Below are 22,882 nucleotides of genomic sequence, written 5' to 3'. Positions count from 1 at the left end.
GCCATATTGATGGTCCTCTACCAAGGAATGTCATGGTGGGGCAGGTTTGTGAAGGGCCATTAAATGTTTTCTAAATACTTGAAATACAATTTAAAACCAATCACGCTAAAGCATGTACAGTCATACCTCGTGTTGCGTTTGCTTCAGGTTGAGCGTTTTCAGGTTGCGTCCCGCGGCAACCCGGAAGTACCAGAAAGGGTTACTTCCGGGTTTCGCTGCTCGCGCATGCGCAGACGCTCAAAATGACGCCACGCGCATGCGCAGAAGCGGCAAATTGCGACCTGCGCACGCACAGACGCGGGTTGTGTTATGCTCATGTTGCGAATGGGGCTCCAGAACGGATCCCATTCGCAACCAGAGATACCACTGTATACATGTTTCTAACATCTCTTGCCAAAAACAGAGCTTTAACGGTTTCCTCAAATGACACTGAGCATACGTCGATTAGGACTGAAGGCTGAAATTGTGTAAAAGGAATTAGGATGAATTAAGCTACTGGGGTAACCCCCCCTCCTGTTAAGCGTTTATGCAGGGTTTTTCCCCCCCAATGGTACACTGTCTTATATATAGTCTATTGAAAAATGCTGTATGATTTTAAAGCATGTAATAAAAATAATAGTATTGGGATTGAAAACAGTTTGGTGCCTCTTGAGTATTTGAAGATGATAGTCTGCTGCCTTGATCCGGTGATCTTGATTACTGCATTATGGGGTGTGTTTTTCCGCTCCCAAAAAAGCTCCATGCACTCTGTTGGAAAGAGCAAACTCATATAGCTCTTTGTTCACTTAAACCCAATTCTTATCTTACTGGTGCGCTGTGCTTGCTGCTTTCCTGTTGCTGTATTCTGTGCTGAGGGGCCTCAGGAATGGTTAATCATAGCCAACAGATACTTGGGTAATCAGATGGATTGAGTACCCATGCAGGCTCTGGGATCTGTAGCCTGAGGGTAGCTGTTAATGGTGATAGAGTAGAATGTGGTCCCTGTTAGTCATGTTGACGGTAAGATGAGATGAGACGATAGTCAGTGTTATGGAGAGCCAGAATCCCTTACAACAAATACGGCAAACTTTGAACCAAAGAGGAAGCTGTGGCAATAAATAAGAGACTAACAACTTTTCAAGAGACACTGAGGCAAGGCAAGGTTGCAGTACTGCTCAGCTGATGTTTACCTAGTCAGCAAGTTAGCTAATAGACTTTGCTGGTAGGATTTGGGTTACAGAAAGGCCCTGCGGGGACAAAGAAATAATGAAAATATGTACACTGCCGTATGGAAATGAAGTAATGAAAGGAGAAGGCATGTCTCTACCTCCAGTATGATTCATGTTTCACAGAGCAGAGAAAGTAAATGTAATATGTCTTGATATCCCACAGAAACTCAACTGAAATCTCTCTCTTGTGCGTGAATGCTGCGGTCGGATGCATACATAACTGTCCAACACAGAACTGAGATAGATATTGTTCTGTACGATTTAATGGAAAAAGTCAAGGATAGAGAATTTGTAAGGTAAAGGTAAAGGGACCCCTTACCATTAGGTCCAGTTGTGACCAACTCTGGGGTTGCGGCGCTCATCTCGTTTTATTGGCCGAGGGAGCCTGCGTACAGCTTCCGGGTCATGTGGCCAGCATGACTATGCCGCTTCTGGCGAATCAGAGGAGCACATAGAAACTCCGTTTACCTTCCCGCCAGAGCGGTACCTATTTATCTACTTGCACTTTGACGTGCTTTCGAACTGCTAGGTTGGCAGGAGCAGGGACCGAGCAACAGGAGCTCACCCCGTTGCAGGGATTCGAACCGCTGACCTTCTGATCAGCAAGCCCTAGGCTCTGTCGTTTAGACCACAGTGCCACCTGCGTCCCACCCACTAGAATTTGTACGTTAATAATTAGTACTCGCAATAGTTCTCAAGATCACTGGGTGGAAGGAGTGCAAAGTGAAGCGTCTGAAGCAGGAGTTTGTAAAATTTTGGGGAACCTCTGCTGGCGGAACTCAGAGGTTCTATGGAACCCTGGTTTGAAAAACACAAACATTACCCTTATGGACATTGGACAGGGCTGAGGTGGGCCAGGGACACTTAAAGGTGGGTGGGTAGTCATAATCTTGTTCCTCCAAGGAGTGTGGTGGAGTCTCCTTCTTTGGAGGTCTTTAAGCAGAGGCTTGACAACCATATGTCAGGAGTGCTCTGATGGTGTTTCCTGCTTGGCAGGGGGTTGGACTCGATGGCCCTTGTGGTCTCTTCCAACTCTATGATTCTATGATTCTATGATTCCTCGCTAGGCATAGCCTCTCTTCTCCATGGAATTCTCTGGCTTGGCCCATACTGTTAGAAAAGTGCAGAATTCATTTAAATTAGGTACATTTGACCATTTGTCAGATTGGTCAGGAAGCATGTAGCAAGGACGCCCTTTTTGAGAAAGACTTGACTTGGTTTCCTCTTTCCCAGTACAATAAGGAGGGTGAATGTCCTGAAAACCTCTTTATCCCAGGCATCCTGCCAATGAAAAACCCTCCCAAACAAACAACCCCCTCCATTTGATCTTTTCTCACCTGCAGGCCAAGTGGGTATTATTACAGTCTCTCGTAAAGGGACATGCCCAAACTAGCTGCAGCAGCCAGTTGAGCCAACAAGCACCAGTAATCATACAAAAAATGGTTGGCCTAGATTTCACCTGTTCCTATCATGGGCAGGCTTTCACACCAGGTGTGCATGAGAGAATATTCAGAGAAGAGAGGACATAGAATGAGGCTCTTGCGTCAGGCAGTCATGGTACTAAAAATGTGCGTGGCTTGTGTATGGTGGGGCTGCGAGAAAATTAAAAGTTTCTGGGGATGTATCCACGAGGAGCCTAAAAAGATGTTTAAAACCTCTACAGAAAAGAAACCAGAGGTGTAATTATTAGGGATCCTAGGAAAGGACATCCCTCAGGGTAAGAAAAGGCTATTTCTGTATGCTACAGCTGCAGCCAGACTACTACAGGCTAAAAATTGGAAAGGGGATGCTGTCCCAACAAAGGAAGATTGGATAAGTAAAATATGTGATTTTATAGAATTGGCGAAGTTAACGGCAGCCATAAGACACCAGACAAACCAGAAATTAAGATTAGAATGGCAGTGTTTTGGAAGAGTACAGTGGTACCTCGGGTTAAGTACTTAATTCGTTCCGGAGGTCCGTTCTTAACCTGAAGCACCACTTTAGCTAATAGGGCCTCCTGCTGCCGCTGTGCCACCACGGGATTTCTGTTCTCATCCTGAAGCAAAGTTCTTAACTTGAAGCACTATTTCTGGGTTAGCGGAGTCTGTAACCTGAAGCGTATGTAACCTAAAGCGTATGTAACCTGAGGTACCACTGCATATGAAAAAACACTGGTGCAAAGACAATATGTTGATATGCATAGACTAAGTTTGTAAAGAAAACAAGGAGACAAAATAACTAAATTGATTATTTATAAAGTAATATTTAAAAGACACAAAATTAACATGACACTTAAGCATAAAGAATGTTGAGAACTGGTGGAGGGAAGTCACATGGGTGTAAATTTTTGGGGCATTGGGTATTGTATGTATGGTATGTATTGTGGATTTATCCCTCCCCCTTTTTCTTCTTCTTCCTTTCTCTTTAATATTTGTGCTTAATTTGTATGTGAACAAGAATGAATGAATGAATGAATGAATGTGCATGGCTTGTTTCAAGGGTTCAAAGACTTTTAGGCCAGTTGTTATTTCCATTTGATGGCTGTGTATTAGGCTAAGCTAATAGGACGAATACAGCAGCAGTTTGTGTGTGTGTGTTTTAAAGAACATGGTAGTTCTTTAAAATAGTATATTTAAGAAATTCACATCAAGGGAAGACCGAGTGTGCTGCTAAATTTCACTGCTCTTTTGTTCAAGTTCCAATAAATATATTTTCTGCTTATTACCAACACACAAAAGTTTCTTGGGTACAGGATGCTTGGCTAGTTGTGACAACCCAACTTGTGGAAGAGGCTGCACAGATCATACTTGAGATGCTTCATAGACTTTCCCAGCATTTTTTGTAATCATTCTTTTTGAAGGAATTTATTGCAAAACTGACGAACAGTTCGGCTGTGCTAATTGGAAAAGATTTATTGCGCTGCTGCTAAACGATGTAGCATTGTTTGATGGCAAAAAGTGTATAAACTATTACAGTGGGATGCAATGGCATTGAGTGTGGCTTTTAGTTACCCCTTTCTCCCATTTATGTGTATTATTGATTTTATTTCACTGTTCAGGCGGTAATGGATTTATAATTAGAATACAGTCACAGTAATCAATGATGAGATTATTGGGCATATAAATAGAACTTTTGAGACTAAGGTGAGGTCATTTCCTGCTGTAACCAAGGATCAATCATTGGGGGGTTGTTGAGAATTTTTAAGTAGCACTTGCTAGATTTAAGATTGAAATGGCTTCAGAGAAATAAATCCAGACCTACTGCTTACTTGTTAAAAAATTCCCAATGGAAAGGATTGCTTTATATTTCTAGAGCAGGAGTGGGGAACATCTTCCAGCCCAACTCTACAAATCTATGATTTTATGATTCTCTGATCATGGTAAATTAACACGATCCTAGATTCCCCCCCCCCTTCACTTACAAACTACGAATACAAAATCCTGAAAGTCCTTTTTGAGTTTAGAGCAGTGCAGAAAGCAGTTTGGGATATTCTGCAGTTTGGGAGGTCCTGAGAGTGCAGCTCACAGACACATCTGAACGTGCTTGCAGATGTTGGGCTTGTTCCTTCTCTGGATCTTGGCCAACATATGTATCCGGTTACATCTGGTAAGATAACTTGAGCAAGTATTGAACAGCTTGGATTTTGAACTGTAATGAGGAGGTTGGTGATGTAATGAAAGTGAGCCGAAAAAAAGCAAATGGCTCTTCCTCACAACCTTGGAGGTGTTTGCATTGTCCTGCCACCCACCCCACCCCTCCTCCTTTATCAGTAAGTAGAGTTAAACGACAAAAGCGGCGACAAAACTGGCGGCTGTGTATTTTTGTCTGCCTCGGATAAGTGATTCCTTTTGATCAAAGTGGGTTTGTGGAAGCATATTGAGCAACTGGCTGAAGGAGCACTGTCTCAGCTCAACAAAAGCCGAATGTGCATTTCTAATGTGTGTCAGTAAATAGAGGTCAGGCAAGGTTTCTCCCCCCCCAACACCCTCCCTAAAAAAAAAAAGCAATTATAGCAGGTTACATTACTCCAGCAAAAATGCTTGGGATAGAATTGGACCTGAAATGATGGTTAAATCACTTTGAATGCTTTATAGGGAGTGATTAATAAATGGAATAAATACATGTAAATAAATAAGCTTTGTTGTGGTTTATTAAACATGCATGCCACCCTTCATCCTAAGATCTTGGGGCAGTTCATTGCATAAAAATACAACCACAAAATACAGAATATCAACAACAACAACAACAACTCCCCCGTGTTAATGCATGGCTATCTCATATTGACATCCCTATCCCTGGAAAAGGCAGTGATGTTTGGGAAAGATGGAGGGCACAAGGAGAAGGGGACGACAGAGGATGAGATGGTTGGGCAGTGTTCTTGAAGCTATCTACATGAGTTTGACCAAACTGCGGGAGGCAGTGGAAGACAGGAGTGCCAGGCGTGCTCTGGTCCAGGGGGTCACGAAGAGTTGGACACTGAACAACTAAACAACAAAATCTCTGTCCCTTGCTGCCTGCCTACTGGGCAGGATGCTGCCTCATCCAAAAGTAACAGATACTCTAAAAGGAGAATTCTGAATTGGATGGTAGGCAGATGCACAGGGGAGCCAAAGCTCTTGCCTGCATCCTTCCTTATGCATCCTTGCCCGCCTCCTCATTTAGCAACTAATTGTCTCTGCTCTTCCCTGTCTCCCCAAAGGAGAGACAAGAAGAGAACAAGCGGATAGGAGAAAGGGAACCTGTGTTGCCTGCCTGAGATCTTCTCCAGCTTTCTCTGAGGCATTTTCAGCAGAGTTCTAAAAGAGCCAGAAAGCTTAGCTTGGCTTTCACCTAGCCAGGTTGTGAGCAGCATGTGATGCGGGACATGTTTTGCTTAGAAAAGCCCCCTGATTCAGCCCCTCCAGGTAGAGCTGGGAGAGGCTTCTGTCTTGAAACCCTGGAGGAGAGCTGCTGCCAATTAGTGTTCCTTAATCTCGTGTCCCCAGATGCTGTAGGACTGGGACTCTTATCACCCCCAGCCATAGAATCAAAGAATTGTAGAGTTGGAAGGGACCACAAGAGTCATCTAGTCCAACCCCCTGCCATGCAATAATCCTTTCCCCACATGGGGCTCGAACCCATGACCCTGAGATTAACTGTCTCATGCTCTACTGACTGAGCTAGTCATAGAATTGTAGAGTTAGAAGGTGCCCAGAGTGTCATCTAGATGGCTAGCTGCTAAGAGACTGCAATCTACTCACAGAATAAAAAACTGACAGTGATCTACCCCTTTTTTGGGGGGGGGGTTCAGGTCAAAGTTGCTGAGCTTTTTTTAGGGAGGAAAGTTCCATTTTTTTAGGGGTTCAAGGGAAGCTTGCTGAGCTTTTTTAAGGGGAAAGGTCGCTCACTAAAAGAATGCCAAGGAAACAACTAGCCTCACTGCAAAAGCTCCGTCTTCCATTCTGGGGATTGTGCAACCATGGAGTGCGGGGCGAGGGGGCAGGGACCGGTTCTGTTTTACCACCACTGAGGAAAGGGAACCAGCGATCGACCGCGACCTACCAAAACCTCCCAGTAGATCGTGATTGACTTGTTGGACATACCTAATCTAGACCATGGGTAGGCAAACTATGGCCCAGGGGCCGGATGTGGCCCAATCACCTTCTCAATCTGGCCCGCGGACGGTTCGGAAATCAGCGTGTTTTTACATGAGCAGAATGTGTGCTTTTGTTTAAAATGCATCTCTGGGTTATTTGTGGGGCATAGGAATTCGTTCATTCCTCCCCCCCCCCAAATAGTCCAGCCCCACAAGGTCTGAGGGATAGTGGACGGCCCCCTGCTGAAAAAGTTTGCTGACCCCTGCCTGATCTAGTCCACCCCCCTGCAATGCAGGAATCTCAGCTAAAGCATCCATGACAGATGGCCATCCAACCTCTGCTTCTTGTTGTTGTTTAGTTGTTTAGTCGTGTCCGACTCTTCATGACCCCATGGACCAGAGCACGCCAGGCACTCCTGTCTTCCACTGCCTCCCGCAGCTTGGTCAAACTCATGCTGGTAGCTTCGAGAACACTATCCAACCATCTCGTCCTCTGTCGTCCCCTTCTCCTTGTGCCCTCCATCTTTCCCAACATCATGGTCTTTTCCAGGGAGTCTTCAATTCTCATGAGGTGGCCAAAGTATTGGAGCCTCAGCTTCAGGATCTGTCCTTCCAGTGAGCACTCGGGGCTGATTTGATCTTCTTACAGTCCATGGGACTCTCAAGAGTCTCCTCCAGCACCATAATTCAAAGCATCAATTCTCTGGCAATCAGTCTTCTTTATGGTCCAGCTCTCACTTCCATACATCACTACTGGGAAAACCATAGCGTTTACTAAACGGACCTTTGTTGGCAAGGTGATCATAGAATCATAGAATCATAGAGTTGGAAGAGACCACAAGGGCCATCGAGTCCAACCCCCTGCCAAGCAGGAAACACCATCAGAGCACTCCTGACATATGGTTGTCAAGCCTCTGCTTAAAGACCTCCAAAGTAGGAGACTTCACCACACTCCTTGGCAGCAAATTCCACTGTCGAACAGCTCTTACTGTCAGGAAGTTCTTCCTAATGTTTAGGTGGAATCTTCTTTCTTGTAGTTTGGATCCATTGCTCCGTGTCCAACCCTCTCGTCCTCTGTTGTCACCTTCTCCTTGTGCCCTCAATCTTTCCCAACATCAGGGTCTTTTCCAGGGAGTCTTCTCTTCTCATGAGGTGGCCAAAGTACTGGAGCCTCAGCTTCACGATCTGTCCTTCCAGTGAGCACTCAGGGCTGATTTCCTTCAGAATGGATAGGTTTGATCTTCTTGCAGTCCATGAGACTCTGCTTAGAAGCCTCCAAGGAAGGAAGTGCTTCCTGAAGTTTAGTCAGAATCTCCTTTCTTGTAACTTAATTGGCTGGCTTAGCTAGTGGTCAGGGATGATGGGAGTTGTAGTCCAACAGGGTTTTTCTGGAGCCCCAAGGTTGAAGAAAAGTGCTGTGGATAATCCTGAGCTAAATGGGCCAACAGCCTGAATATTCAAGAGGCACATATAGTAGTACTGCGAATGATATTTTTTAAAACACTTGCAGTGTAGAAATAATAATAAAAGTGCAGAACTCGGTTTGGAGGGATGGCTTCTGTGGGATTGCTCTGTGGGTTTTATTCACCCGGGGCGCATCGTATACATAAAAGTCTGAGAGGTGCATGTTTAGGCACAGACAGCAAAGACAGTTTTCTTGTTACTGGGCCACAGCTGCAGGTACTAAAACAACTACAGAAGTGAATTTTAGTCATAAAGTGCCTCTTACGCTATTTTATAATGAGCCCCGATGGAAACATTGTCAAGGAGCAGTAAAAAGTTTATGCTGGGAAATGTTTCCTCACAAAACGGCATAGGCTGTGCGCTTGGCATACTTTTTATGACGATCTTCTCGGTCTGTCAGGGAAGACTATTCCTTGGCCAAGTGCATATGCTTGTCTCACGCTAGCAGGGAAGGAGGTTTTACAGCTTCTGGAATTACCCATAGGGAGTCTGATTTACGTCACATTTGTTCCCATTAATGGTGGTAGGTCATAAGAGTTTTAAGGTGAAATATGTTGAGGTGATGCCATTTATTCCCGTTTCATGCGCAAGCCGTCGTTTATGTGAGGATGCAAACTTGTTCAATTAGCTGTGGCTGTGGGGTGCTATATTAGCTTAAGTAAACAAAAGCTCTTCAGATTTGTATGCCAGGGTGCTAGTCGGAACTGGATTAAAAAAAAATCTATGAAAACGTAAACTGTTGGGCTTCTTTTCACACTGCTTATTCCGGACTTGCAGAGTAGATTCAGTGCTCTGAGGACTCTTTTCAGACTCTTTGAAAGAATCCAGGGATACCTTGGGAACTGATCAAGGGCAACCCAAGACATTTTGCTCACTGGGCAAAAGGCAAGATTCTCCCTCCCTTTTTGCCATGTCATGTACAGAAATCAGCTGGCCTGACAGTTGAATCTTAACTCGACACTGGAACAGGACACTGTCCACATCACTTTCCCCCCCATTTTACTGGGGTATTTTAAAAATAACAATTGTGCACCATCTAGACGACATTTGTTTACGGGCTGTATAAGATGCAGCCAACCAATGAGAATAAGGTAGCAGTGGCGTGTGGTCAGCACATGTAATGGCTTCCAGTTGTTTAGATCAGCAAGCCCTTTCTCATTATTGCCTGGTAGAAGGTAGCAGGCAACCAGCTTGACCCAGCAATCCAGTGTACCACAGGCTAGCTTAGGGAGTGTAGGGCAGGCTGTGGGGCACACACAACTGCCCTCCAGTAGAAGGGTGTGGGCCAGAGGCTCATGGCACAGATGGGCGTGAGGGGCCTGTGGCCCTTTCCCCACATTTGCTTACGTGAGATGGTCTCCTCACTCTGCCTAGTGGTAGGGCTGGCCATGTTTGGATTCCCAACGAGATGATCAGTCATGGCAGACTAGTTTCCTGAACGATAGCTTGCTCACATTATCATTTTTCTCCTCCAGTATTCAGCCTCAGGGGAGTGTTCTTCAACCTTAGGCCACTGGACTACAATTTCCACTGTTCCTGACCATTAGCTTTGCTGGTTGAGGCTGATGGGAGTTGGAGTCCAATGACATCTGAAGGGCATCAGATTGGGGAAGGCTGCTTTAGAGCCCGGTCCTTTGTTGGGCTCCTTCTCTGGAAGAGTAGAGCAGCCAAGTTTCAGCAAGAAGTAGCCAGATGGGCTTGTGGAAAATGAGATGGGGTTTCCTGACATTAATTCCTGCTAGATCGCTTTCTGCCAATCACAAAGGCACCTGTCATCAGCTTCTGAACAACTAACACCCAAGTGCATCGTTGTATATTGCTTTAAGCCTTACCATCATGAGTGATGCCTGAATATTACATTGATTGACATGTAGTAAGTGCCAAAGATACAAGGAAACCCCAACGGCGGTTTCATTCCACATCTTTTCTGCTGCTTCCTGCAGTTAGACGTGGGGTGGGACACGTCAATAATGGTTTCCCTTGTTCTGGGGCCAAGTTTGCTAGTTCCCACTGATCCCCCCCAAATGCAGGACCTCCTCAGAATGGCAGTGTGCGTGGGATTATTGTTTCTCTGCGCAATAATCTCCTGATTCTGTTCACCTACACCTACACCCCTGCCTAGAAAACAACATCTTCCCATATTGGTTAAATGTGATCACACATTTAATGTGAGGTGTAGTTAGATCTCATGGCACTCTAATCGTGAGTTAAGCCATGAATCAACCCTCTAAGGTGGGCCACTTCAATTATCTTCTCATGAGAGATGGGATGGCAGGCCTGGAAGAACTCGGTGTGTCTTGAGAAGATCAGGAGAACCTTACTGGATTACACTCATCGGGTCAAGCAGCCTGTTTTCCACATGGTGATCAACCATATGCCAATGTGAAGTCTGTACCCAGGACACGAGGACAAACTCCCCATTGTTGTTCCTCAGTGGCTGGGATTCCGAAGCATACTGCCTCTGGCGTCATCACTTGGTAGCTGTTGTTAGGCTCATCCACCATGAATTTGTCTTATACCCCTTTAATGTCACCAAAGTTGGTGGCCATCACTACATATTGTGCAATCCAATTCCATACTGTTTTCATTTCATTTCAAATTTATATCCCGCCCCTCCTTCCCAAGGAGCCCAGGGTGGCAAACGCACAAGCAATATGACATCTAAATACAATGCAGACTGGGGAAAACATCTATTTAAAAGAGTTGGGAGAAGAGAATGACTGCTCCATGCACGCAGGGCAGATTTTGGCTTGTGTTTTGCCAACATTAGCCCTTCATGCCACATGGGCTGTGTGAAATTCTTTCTCTTGTCTGTCCTGAACAGAGAGGAAGGAAGGGCTTCTCTTTGCTCATTTTCTTCACGCCGTGAATAAATTTAGATCCATTCCCTGCTTTTTGGTTGCTTTAGACCAGGGCTGTCCAACAGACTGTGATCTACTCATACTATAAAAAAAAAACTGGCAGTGATCTACCATTGAATTGACCATAGTTGTTGAGCTCACGGCTGATAAGAGATTTGAACAAGGTTTTCAGGATGCACACAGGCCTGCATTTTATCATTCCTTTACTGCTACCCCGCAGTCATGTCCCAGGGAGACTTGACAGTCACCATGTGCCTGCAACCAGGGATCCGCAGTCTTATCACGCTGTTACAAAACCGTTGGAGAGGATTCTTCAACTCTGGGGCAGGGGGTGCCATATTTAATTTCACCCTCACTCTTGTCAGCACATGGCAAAACTTGTTTAACCTCTGACTCTAAGGGTGTTAATTGAGTAATTAAAGATTTAGTGGAGTGATATGGATCATCTGTAGATGTGTTATTTCACTAATTAATTTATCTTGGCAAGCCCGAAACCATTTCCCCTCCTCTTTCAGCAATCAATGCACACACTCTTGCAAAAACCCCTTCCGTTGATACAAACCAGGCTTGTAGAACTAGGTTTTGTTCCTGGCGGTTGCGTGGGCATTGTTGTATGGGCCTGTGCATATTTTCGGCTGATGAAGGTATATCTGTTTACACTGAAGGTCAACAGGCCCCTTTGGAGGTTTGCAAAATGAAATACAGTGCTGCCTCGCAAGACGAAAAGAATCAGTTCTGTGATTCTCTTCGTCTAGCGGTTTTTTCGTCTTGCGAAGCAAGCCCATTGACGGATTAGCGGATTAACGCTATTAGCGCTATTAGCGGCTTTTAGCGGCTTTTAGCGGCTTATCGGATCAGCTGATAAGTGGATTAGCGGCTTAGAAAAAGGGGGGGGGAGGAAAAAAAACCCCACAGGAACTCGCAATACATTTTTGTCTTGCGAAGCAAGCCCATAGATTTGTTTTGCGAAGCACCTCCAAAATGGAAAACTCTTTCGTCTAGTGAGTTTTCCGTCTTGCAAGGCATTCGTCTTGCGGGGCACCACTGTAAGTTGCTTCATGTTGTCTGACTTACAAGGTCCGTGACTACTGTCTGCTGCGACTGGCAGTGACTTTCCAAGGTGCTTTAAACAACTTTTCCCCTTGTCTATTTTTATTAATGCCAAGGACTGAAGCTCTGGCCTTCTCCATGCACAGCACATTCTCTGCAACTGAGCAAAATACCGTTCAGATTTGCTTTGCACACACTAATGCAGTAATGTGTGTAGGACTTTTATCAATGACAGGGCTACTTCCTTAGGCCAATATCCTATGAGACTAGAGAAAGATCATACGAGAAGCATTTCTGCCCTACTATTGCATATGGTAAACAGGTTTCGTAGGATTTTTTTTTTGGCAATGTTTCAAAAACCTGGTGCACCTGTTTAGTCAGAAATGACAGTGGGACAAGAGAGGTGTGAATTGGCCTTTAGCTCAGAAGGTTCTGTGTGGATGCAAAGCCCGCTCATTACTTGCCTGAAGGGGGCATTATGTGATTACTGGTGAGTAGGGGATCCTCTGGCATCAGGCACATGGCTTGTTGTTCATGTATTAGTATGCTTGTATGTTGTGGCAAAACCTACATGTGAGCAACCACTTTTGTATAGGCTTACAGATGACGGTGTTAACATGTGAATATCTGGACAGATGGCCCACACTGTGCCTGAATTTAGAGTGCGTTTAATTTCCAACCTTCAAATTCCAAAAATGAGGGTGCTAAAAAGTTGTAACATGACTTGGGAATTCAAAACATATTTTGGTTAAACATAATTTAGTTTTGCTTGGTAAGTAAAATGTGTGTAAAAATGCACAGAAATCATTAAAAACGATTGCCAAAAATTATATTATAATTTATATTATTATTGTTGTTATTATTATTATTATTGTTATTATTAATTTAGCATTACCTGACATTTTCACAAGGTAAAATTAAAATTATTTGGTTTTCCGAAAACAGTTTATGTGCTTCTTCGTCAAAAGTAGACTTATCAAGCTAAATGCTGTCCAATCACAAAAAATAGTAGATTTGAATTCCTCACACCCAAAAACATATTTTGAAGACCTTTCACTGAAGAAAGTACACTTCACCCCCTAAAATGACACTCCCTAGTCCCCCTGCCAAGCCTGGAGCCAAGAGTATGGCCCCAATTCCCAGTAATTGTGTGGTGCCTCCTTCACTCAAGAAACACACAAAAAGGGCTTATGTCTCTGTGCAATAGATGCAGAGCAGTGGATTTAACTAACTATAGAAAAGATCTAGCACGTCACCATAGGAGATGGTTGTAAAACATGATCTATAGCATTGTGGATTTTAAAGTTTGGTGGCATCCTGGGGAGTATTTAATTGCATTTGTGCTTCATTACAACGCTGTCTCTTTTTGCCTAAATTTATTTTAACTAATTAGTTTGAAATGTCAGAGTAGTATTTCAGACGGCAGAAACATCATCCATTACCATTCACGGAGTCGTTAACCCTAGCTACAAATATGTATTGTGGCATCTCCTCTAATTAAGCATTTTCTAAATGAATTCCTGGACTCTACTTTTAGCAGTCCTTCCTAAAAATAGTTTAAAAATGAATTGCATTGATCTCTACATTCGCATGAATAGTGTCTTGCACTGGGGAATCAAGACAAAGGATGAGGTTATGAATGACTAGTAGTCAGGAAGGCTATATGCTGCCTGCAGAATTAGAGGCAAGGCAGCTCTGAATATCAGTCAGTGGATAACAATACAGTGGTACCTCAGGTTACAGATGCTTCAGGTTACAGACTCTGCTAACCTCGGGTTAAGAACTTTGCTTCAGGATGAGAACAGAAATCGGCAGCGGGAGGCCCCATTAGCTAAAGTGGTGCTTCAGGTTAAGAACAGGTTAAGAACCCGAGGTACCACTGTATCAGGAGAGGGCTGTTCCCTCACATCCCATTGTCCACTTTGTGGGTTTCATAGGCACTTCTGGTTGGCTGTGGTGGGAAACTGGCTAATGGACTAAATAGCCTCCAGAGTGTTTTAGCCTGTCCTGAAGCTATGCAGACCCTGTTGTTGTTGTTAACAACAACAACAACAACAACAACAACAACAACAACAACAACAACATTTTTTATTTATTTATAAACCGCCCTTCCTAGTTCAAAAAACCGGGCTCAGGGCGGCTAACAACAAATTTAAAACACTTAATTGATGCAACAAAAAAGAGCATAAGATACAGTATAAAACAAGAATAACAACAATTTCAGAATTCAAAAATCAATTTAGGGGGCTAGCTGGCTAAATTAGTCCTATTTGGGCCAGCAAAGAGACCAGGGGAGAATTAGCTGTGGGATACCAGAGCGGGTAATCTTCATAAAAAGGGGAGGGGGAGGGAAGGAAGGGGAATAAAAGATCAGACTAAGTTCAAATTAAAGGCCAGGTGGAATAGCTCTGTCTTACAGGCCCTGCAGAAGGAAGTTAAATCCTGCAGGGCCCTGGTCTCATGGAACAGAGCATTCCACCAGGTCGGAGCCATCACTGAGAAGGCCCTGGCGGAGGATAATTTGACTTCCTTAGGGCCCCGGACCTCTAAACTATGATTATTCATGGACCTTAAGGTCCTCTGCGGGGCATACCAGGAGAGGCGGTCCCATAAATACGAGGTCCCATAAATACATGTCCCGTGAAGACATGCAACGATGGCGCCAGGCGAGGCCTGTTCTCCCGTTGCCACCTTCTGAACCTTTCTGGGATGGAGGGACATAGAGAAGGACCTCGGATGACAAGCACAGGGTCCAGGTCTGATCATATGGGGAGAGGCAGGGGGTTGGAGTAGATTTGGTCCCTTCTAGCTCTATAGTTCTAAGTGGATAGACTTCATTGCGGCTGGAGAGACTGTAGCTTTGAGGTTAGAAAGCCGGGCGGGAGCGCAAGCATCATCTCTGTAGAACACCTCTGGTTTAAATAGGGAAGGGTTGTCTTAATGACCTCCTTGTGTTAATCACCATGCCCTAAATATGAATAACTGGGTATTTATATAACTGGGTGTGGGTTCTAAATCAGGTTGCCAGAACAGGCAAAGATCCATTTGCACACATGGCTTTGCAGGAGGTTAAAAAAATAAAATAAAAGTAGCTATCTCCTCTGAGAATGAAAACGCTTGTGAAAATGTGAGTTATATGAAACGTGGTGTGTATCTGTGAAGGCTTTTATATGTTTGTTTGTAGGTGTCTCTCTCCCCCAACCCCCCCCCCCAAAGAAATCAATGTTTTTACTCGGTTCTTTTGGCTGCTCATGTGGAAAGATGCTACAAATGTGCCTGCTTGGTTTGTTCCTCTTAAAACAGATAGTGCTTGTAGATGATGCGCGGCTGAGAAATAATTCCTGACAGTTATAACTGAAGCAGATAAACCGTTCTGCCAGCCACCGAATAATGCCGTAAAACAAAAAGGGTTCTGCTTATCGTTTTCCATGTTTTCATGCTTGTCAGACAGTTTAACAGTGCATTACCTATAACAAAGGGTCTCCGTTTTATTCCTCTTGTCTGCCTCTGGTCATGGTTTTAACCTTGTCCAGCGATGGACCTTTGCCGACATGGCTTCTTTTTTATTGCTTATTATTGTGGCTGTGTACAGAATATAGGAAAGACAAAACGGCTTGTCAGGCGGACGTGGTGGTTTGGGAAGCATCTTACAGGACTATCAGGCTTAGATCAGGGCTAGGTGTGATGGGAGTTCAACAATATTTGGAGGCACACAGGTTCCCCATCACTGGTTTAGATGATCCATTCAAGTCACCTGATCCAAATCTTTGTGCTGGTAGGACTCCCAAGATCTGCTGATGTGGCCTTCCAGATAGTAGCTTACACCCCCTTCCGTTCAAGTCTTCCATTCCTTTTTACTCCAGTCCTTCTCCCTCCCTTATCTCTTAACTGCTGCTGCATTGTTTTTGCTGCATTTGCAGCACCAAAGTGACCTCCCTGGGGCACAAGGCTGGGCCATAGCTGTCAACTTTCTGATTTGAAAATAAGGGATCAGCAGCCTCGAAAATAAGGGATCAGCAGCCTCACCTGTCCCAGGGACAGTCTACGGGATATCTAACAATCCAGGATAGCAGCGGGAAATGGCACTGGATTAAGGGAATTTCTTGCAAAAAAAGGGAAGGTTGACAGCTATGGGCTGGGAGGTCCTCAGCTGCCCAGGCGACAAGATCCTCCTTTCGGTCTCGCTGGTGTGGTCCAAAGGAAAGCAGAGCACTACATTTGGCACCGTGGGTTAAACCACAGAGCCTAGGACTTGCTGATCAGAAGGTTGGCGGTTCGAATCCCCGCGACGGGGTGAGATCCTGCTGCTCGGTCCCTGCTCCTGCCAACCTAGCAGTTTGAAAGCACGTCAAAGTGCAGGTAGATAAATAGGTACCACTCCGGCGGGAAGGTAAATGGCATTTTCGTGTGCTGCTCTGGCTGGCCACATGACCCGGAAGCTCCCTCGGCCAATAAAGCAAAATGAGCGCCGCAATCCCAGAGTCGGCCACAACTGGACCTAATGGTCAGGGGTCCCTTTACCTTTTACATTTGGCACCAGCTTGGCTGCAGGAGGTGCCGGAAAGAGGCATACAAGATGCCGTCCAACCTCCTTATGGACTGCTCTCTGGACTTGTGTAGGGTTTATTCCTTAGCCTTTTCTTCTCCCAGAGATGTCGCACAATGCAGTGGAGGTCTAGGACCAGAGTTTCCCTTCTCCTGGATGGGAGACCTTTTCAGGTTGCCAAGCCCCATCTGCTCCTTCTTTCCCTCTACAGCAGAAACTGCCTTCTTGACTGTTGGACCCACCATTGGCCTTGTCTTCTCAGTCCACCGGAGCCTAATTGTACAGTTACAGTTGGAAATAGTATTTATATTAGTTTAGTTTATTTGGGGAATGTCTATCCATTGTAACCGCCCCCAGAGCTGGTTAAGGTAAAGGTAAAGGGACCCCTGACCATTAGGTCCAGTCGTGACCGACTCTGGGGTTGCGGCGCTCATCTCGCTTTATTGGCCGAGGGAGCCAGTGTACAGCTAGGTGATGTGGCTAAGCCACTTCTAGCGAACCAGAGCAGTGCACGGAAACGCCGTTTACCTTCCTGCCAGAGCGGTGCCTATTTATCTACTTGCACTTTGACGTGCTTTCAAACTGCTAGGTTGGCAGCAGCAGGCACCAAGCGATGGGAGCTCACCCCGTCGCGGGGATTCGAACCGCTGACCTTCTGATCAGCAAGCCCCAGGCTCTGTGGTTTAACCCACAGCGCCACCCGTGTCCCTTTCCAGAGCTGGTAACAAACATACAAAACCAATATGTAAACTATGCCGTAATAATACACTAAAAGAAAAGATAGACACTGGAAATCAAATCCGGGTAAGGTTCATGACAAAACCGACAAATACCGTGAACTGCCCCATAAAAATTATTTCAGTCACAGAAAGCTTGGTAAAATAAATGGGTTTTTAGTTGGCGTCGAAAAAGCCAACAATCTGCAGCAGGCGGTCTTTGTGAAACACAGCCTTGGAGTCATCTTTGATTCTTCCCTATCAATTTGATCAAGGTGTCTTCTCTCTTATTTCAAGCCCCTTGTCAAAACCCACATCTTTAGTGTTTTCTGAACAGTCACCATCACTTCTATTGCTGTTTGATGCTGTCATCCTCCTTCATCATCCTTTGTCATCCTCTCTCATCATTTCATTTCCCTGACATGCTATCCTCATCCCAGTTCTGTAGTCTCCTGGGCCGGAATTGCCTAATATCTGTGTTCCACACAGCATAGCTACTAAATAAATATGGTAGTTATTTAGGTTGTAGTAAGAGATCTGAAGTCTCCCAGACAGGTAGTCATCCTGTCTTTTGTGGCTCATTCACACGGGTGTTCAACATGGATTTGAAGCTGCTTCTCTCTCTCTCTCTCTCTTTCTCTCTCTCTCTCTCTCTCTCTCTCTCTCTCTCTCTTTCTCTCAGCATCCACATGACATCCTCTTTATCTAAGTTGCAGCCCATACTAAATTCGGATTTTCCTGTCTGCAGATAATCCAAAAAAGGGAAAGACATTCAGCATGAAATGGCATGTTACCCAATTGTGAACGTACTTAAGCACATTGTGTGCATGGGTGTTTATTATTATTATTTAAAAAAACACCTGTGTGGTAATGTTTTGATGGGTACCATCTATCATCATGGTTTCCACCAGCCCAAAGGGAAGGATCTGGCCTGTCCTTTTTCTACTGGTTGTTTCTGAAGAAACGTTCATTGTGGTTGTAGCTGTATTTTTAAAACTGCTCATTTGAAGTGCTGTCGCACAGAACAGCTGTGTAAAAAATATGTGCACTTGCAGTTATGGGAGGTAGGAAAGGAAAAGGAGGAGGAAGGAAGTGACAGTCTTTCATGGGAGCAACTCCAAATCTATGCTAGTCTTGAAGCAAGATGCTTTTTAATGGACTGCTCTTTTGTGCAAGTCAGGTATATTGAAATATAATGATGATGACGATGGGTATATGAATGAAGTTAAATAAATACCCAATTGTATGCCCACAGTAGATCTGAGGTGGGTGGAAGTACTATTAGTCTTAGGTTAATATAATTATAACCCCCTGTTTTTAATTTTGCTTTTCCCTTAGGAGGCTACAGCAGCAGAGTGCGGAAGGGAAGGCTCCAATATTCAAGTCACCTCAGGGCAAAACAACTGTGACCAAACGGGCACCACTGGGCCATTGGCTTCCCAAAGTCTGGTCGCCCCGGCCGGCGTCTCTGCAGGGACTTCAGCTGCAGCGTCATTCTTCATAAGGTAGTTTTCACCATTACGATTTACATAGTTGCTCGTGTGTATGAAATGACCACAAACAAAGTGCTTACTGGGCGGTTGGTGTTGTTGTTGCAGATGGCAGCTCAGGCAGGAGAATGCTTGGGTAATGAATAGGATCGCTATGCAATGGAAGCATGAGCTTGCAACTTCTTCTGGGGGAAAAGATTGTGGGGTTGGGAGCAGGGTGGAGTTGTAGCGGAAAAGCAACAGGTGCCCGAAAGGCTTGGCACCTTCCTTCCACCTCTTGCTTCTCCTCTACTGGAAATCTTGCTTACCTGTGCCAGGAAAAGTGGGAGCTGTGCTTTGGAAGCCGGTACAAAGGTGCTTTCTTTTCTCACTCATTCACAGAGGTGTGTGTGGACAAACAGTAATTCTCTTTACACTAGGTGGTCTTGGGAACTGTAGCCCCATGAGTAAGGCTAGATATTTTCATAGCAGAGACTTAGTAGTGCCTTCACCAAACCATGAGCCCCAGTATGGCATCTGAGAACAACGGCAGCTAAAAAGAACAACAGAAAGCCCCTCTTTCTGAAAACCTGGAGAGCATAGACAAGGGAAGGCCCTCCAGATGTCATTGGACTAAAATCTCCCATCAGCTCCAGCTAGAACTTCCTGACAGTAAGAGCTGTTCGACAGTGGAATTTGCTGCCAAGGAGTGTGGTGGAGTCTCCTACTTTGGAGGTCTTTAAGCAGAGGCTTGACAACCATATGTCAGGAGTGCTCTGATGGTGTTTCCTGCTTGGCAGGGGGTTGGACTCGATGGCCCTTGTGGTCTCTTCCAACTCTATGATTCTATGATTCTATGATTCTAGCATGACCAATAGCCAGGGTAGATGGAAGTTGCAGTCCAGGGTTTATATCCCTGGTGTATGCTGTTGGCATTCATCTGTCTCGAGAGACATTCAAGGGCGCCTCTGGGGGTGAAGTCAAACTGCTGTGTTAGCAGCACCAAAGGGACCTCCACTGGGCGCAAGCCTGAGCAGTGTGCATGGAAGACCTGGATTGCCTAGATGACAATATTTCCCTTCTTGGCCTTGCTGATGTGCACCAAGGAAAGCAGAGCAATACATTTGGCACCAGCTTGGCTGCAGGAGTTGCCGGAAGGAGACGTACAGTGGTGCCTCACAAGACGAAAAGAATCCGTTCTGTGATTCTCTTTGTCTAGCGGTTTTTTCGTCTTGCGAAGCAAGCCCATTGACGGATTAGCGGATTAGCGCTATTAGCGGCTTTTAGCGGCTTATCTGCTGATCGGATCAGCTGATAAGCGGCTTAGCGGCTTAGAAAAAGGGGGAGGGGAAAGGAGAAAAAACCAGCAGGAACTCGCAAGACATTGTCGTCTTGCGAAGCAAGCCCATAGGAAATTCGTTTTGCGAAGCACCTCCAAAACGGAAAACCCTTTCGTCTAGCGGGTTTTCCGTCTTGCGAGGCATTCGTCTTGCGGGGCACCACTGTACAAGGTGCCATCCAACTGACTTAGAGACTCCACTCCAAATTTGTGTAAGGCAGGGTTTCCCAAACTTGGGTCTCCAGCTGTTTTTGGACTACAGTTCCCATCATCCGTGGCCACTGGCCCTGCTGGCTAGGGATGATGGGAGTTGTAGTCCGGCCACAGCAGAAGACTCAAGTTTGGGAAACCCTGGTGTAAGGTGTACTCTTTAGCCTTTTCTTCTTCTGAAGATATCCTGCAAGGTAGCAGAGGTTTCAGATCAGAGCTTTCCTTCTCTGGTGGTACGGTCAGTGCTGAGCTACAAGGACCGAGTGATCTGCTTTGGTGTGAAGCCGCTTTCTGTCTTGCCATCCACTTCTCTCTGTAGCTCCTGGGATACCTGATATTGCCGGGTTCCAACATTACTCCCATGGACTTCTCTTTTTTGTTCTTTCTCACACTGATTCTATCTTTTGTACACAAGCTGTTACATAACTTGGGCAGATTTTGCTTTGTTATGCTCAGTGAAATGTACGCAGGCTGCATTTGCATATTGACTCAAGAGTCCTTGTTTAAAAGTGGTTGCTCAACTTCATCAGGCTTAATTATGCAACACTCTTACATTTAACTTTGATATTTTTACTCATTAGCCTCAAGAGGAAGCGTGTAGTCTTCTCCTGCTCGCACACGTGTTGTAATACAATCTGGCACCTAAACAAAATTTGAAACGGAGTTAACTCCCAAATTCCACTCTCTCTCGAAAGAAAGGACTATCTAGTGTCGGACTGCAAGGCAAATGCCATCCCAAACTTCCATTCCTTAATCAGGAAGATGCTTCTGGCTGAGAAGGGCTCACAGAGCTTGGCAGAAGCAGTATTTTCCCATCAGAGAACTGGCACAAGAAGAAAGGGTTTCTTTTCTCAAAATCTTAAGATGTTAGATAGAGGCCCAGATGCAATAAGAGAGGGTCCTGGTTTTCACAGGTGCAAGGGCACAAATTCCTCACCATGAAAGGTGCTTGCTGGGAAATTACAGAGGTTTTAAAGGATCTTGGCGTGGGGTGAACGTTCAAAAATGCACAGCTTGGGATCAAAGAGCAGGTTATGGGAGCAAAGAATGCTCGCTGAGAGGCAGTGTGACCTCACGGCTAGACTATGGGATGAGGACTGAGGAGAGATCTGGGTTCGAATGTGCACTCGCCGAATAAGCTTCAAGTGCAGATACAATCGGGGCGGTTAGGACAGTATACGGTATACCTGAGCTCCATGGAGGAAATGTTGGATAATAATAAAGAGAACAAGGTTGGGTCCAAGTTGGGCAGAATGACGAACAAGACTTTGTGCTTTTTCCCTCTTCCTTTTTAAATGCTGGTGTCTCTGTTGTGGCTCTGTAAGGCTCCTAGGTCTTACTTTAACACTCCCCGCTGCTTTAAGCCATTTATCCCAGCCTAACTCTGATACCCAGTGTGAGGAAAATAGCTCAAAGCAGCAGAGCTCAAAGCAAGACGACTTGGGAGAGGTGGTTGTTTGCTCCCTTTCCTTGCACGTTTAGTATAAAAGTTACACTCCACCACCGCTATCAATGTTTAATGGTTCTTTAATAGATAATTATTTTTCTATGTTTTTAGCTGTTCTTATTTTTATCTGTAAAGGAGTCCCTGTCAGGGAAGAAAGGTGGGGTATAAATATATATATATATATATATATATATATATATATGCAGGTTTTGGTGTCTTCGGGTGTCTTCCCGTGTAAGAGTCGGGGTGTCTGTGCGACGTTTCGACGAGGTCTCACTCGTCATCTTCAGGCTGGTGCTTTCGGCTTCTTGTTACTGGAACAGAGCAGAATCTGGTGTTTGAGTTCCTATAAATACTGTTGAGGGGTGTGGTGTATAGCCTCCAACGTTCTGGGCAGAGAGGAAGTTCCTAGATTAGTGTGCCTTTTCTTCTTTTGTTCCTTAATTACTTGAGGGATATCTTGGGTGATTTCATGAGTGATATTCTGAATATCACTGGGTGGGTCATTAAGTGTAGATTAGTTGCTAAAGCTTTCGTGTCTTGACCTCTTGAGCTTGTGAAGAGTTTTTCTGAGAAGATGGCTGTGCTGCATTTAGTTGTGCTCTGGCTTGGCTTCGTGTATAGGGGCGAGCTATGGTTTTGTGCCTTGTGCCAGCCAGATCTGTGTAGGGATTGCAGGGGGGTGCAGCATCCGGAGGTGCCACTATAGTTTGGCTACTGGATGGATATATATATATATATGCTTTCGTAGATTTTCACGGGTACAGGAATGCAGGTTTTGGTGTCTTCGGGTGTCTTCCCGTGTAAGAGTCGGGGTGTCTGTGCGACGTTTCGACGAGGTCTCACTCGTCATCTTCAGGCTGGTGCTTTCGGCTTCTTGTTACTGGAACAGAGCAGAGTCTGGTGTTTGAGTTCCTATAAATACTGTTGAGGGGTGTGGTGTATAGCCTCCAACGTTCTGGGCAGAGAGGAAGTTCCTAGATTAGTGTGCCTTTTCTTCTTTTGTTCCTTAATT

General features: G+C 45.1%; 1 protein-coding gene across 4 annotated transcripts in view; it reads left to right on the top strand.

Annotated features, from left to right (window-relative positions):
• The window catches only part of KIF26A (kinesin family member 26A), a 173,149-nt gene that overhangs the window by 76,206 nt on the left and 74,061 nt on the right, over nt 1–22,882 (top strand). For all 4 annotated transcript variants that reach the window (XM_082216417.1, XM_082216416.1, XM_082216418.1 and 1 more), the window contains one exon: nt 18,741–18,907. In XM_082216417.1, coding sequence (XP_082072543.1) covers nt 18,741–18,907 — 167 coding nt within the window. The remainder of the gene's footprint in view (nt 1–18,740; nt 18,908–22,882) is intronic.

This window comes from Podarcis vaucheri (assembly GCF_965113315.1).
Source record: "Podarcis vaucheri genome assembly, chromosome: 1".
NCBI classification, from domain to species: domain Eukaryota; kingdom Metazoa; phylum Chordata; class Lepidosauria; order Squamata; family Lacertidae; genus Podarcis; species Podarcis vaucheri.
Note: the sequence above shows the minus strand (reverse complement) of the source record. Positions and strands in the feature narration are given on the sequence as shown.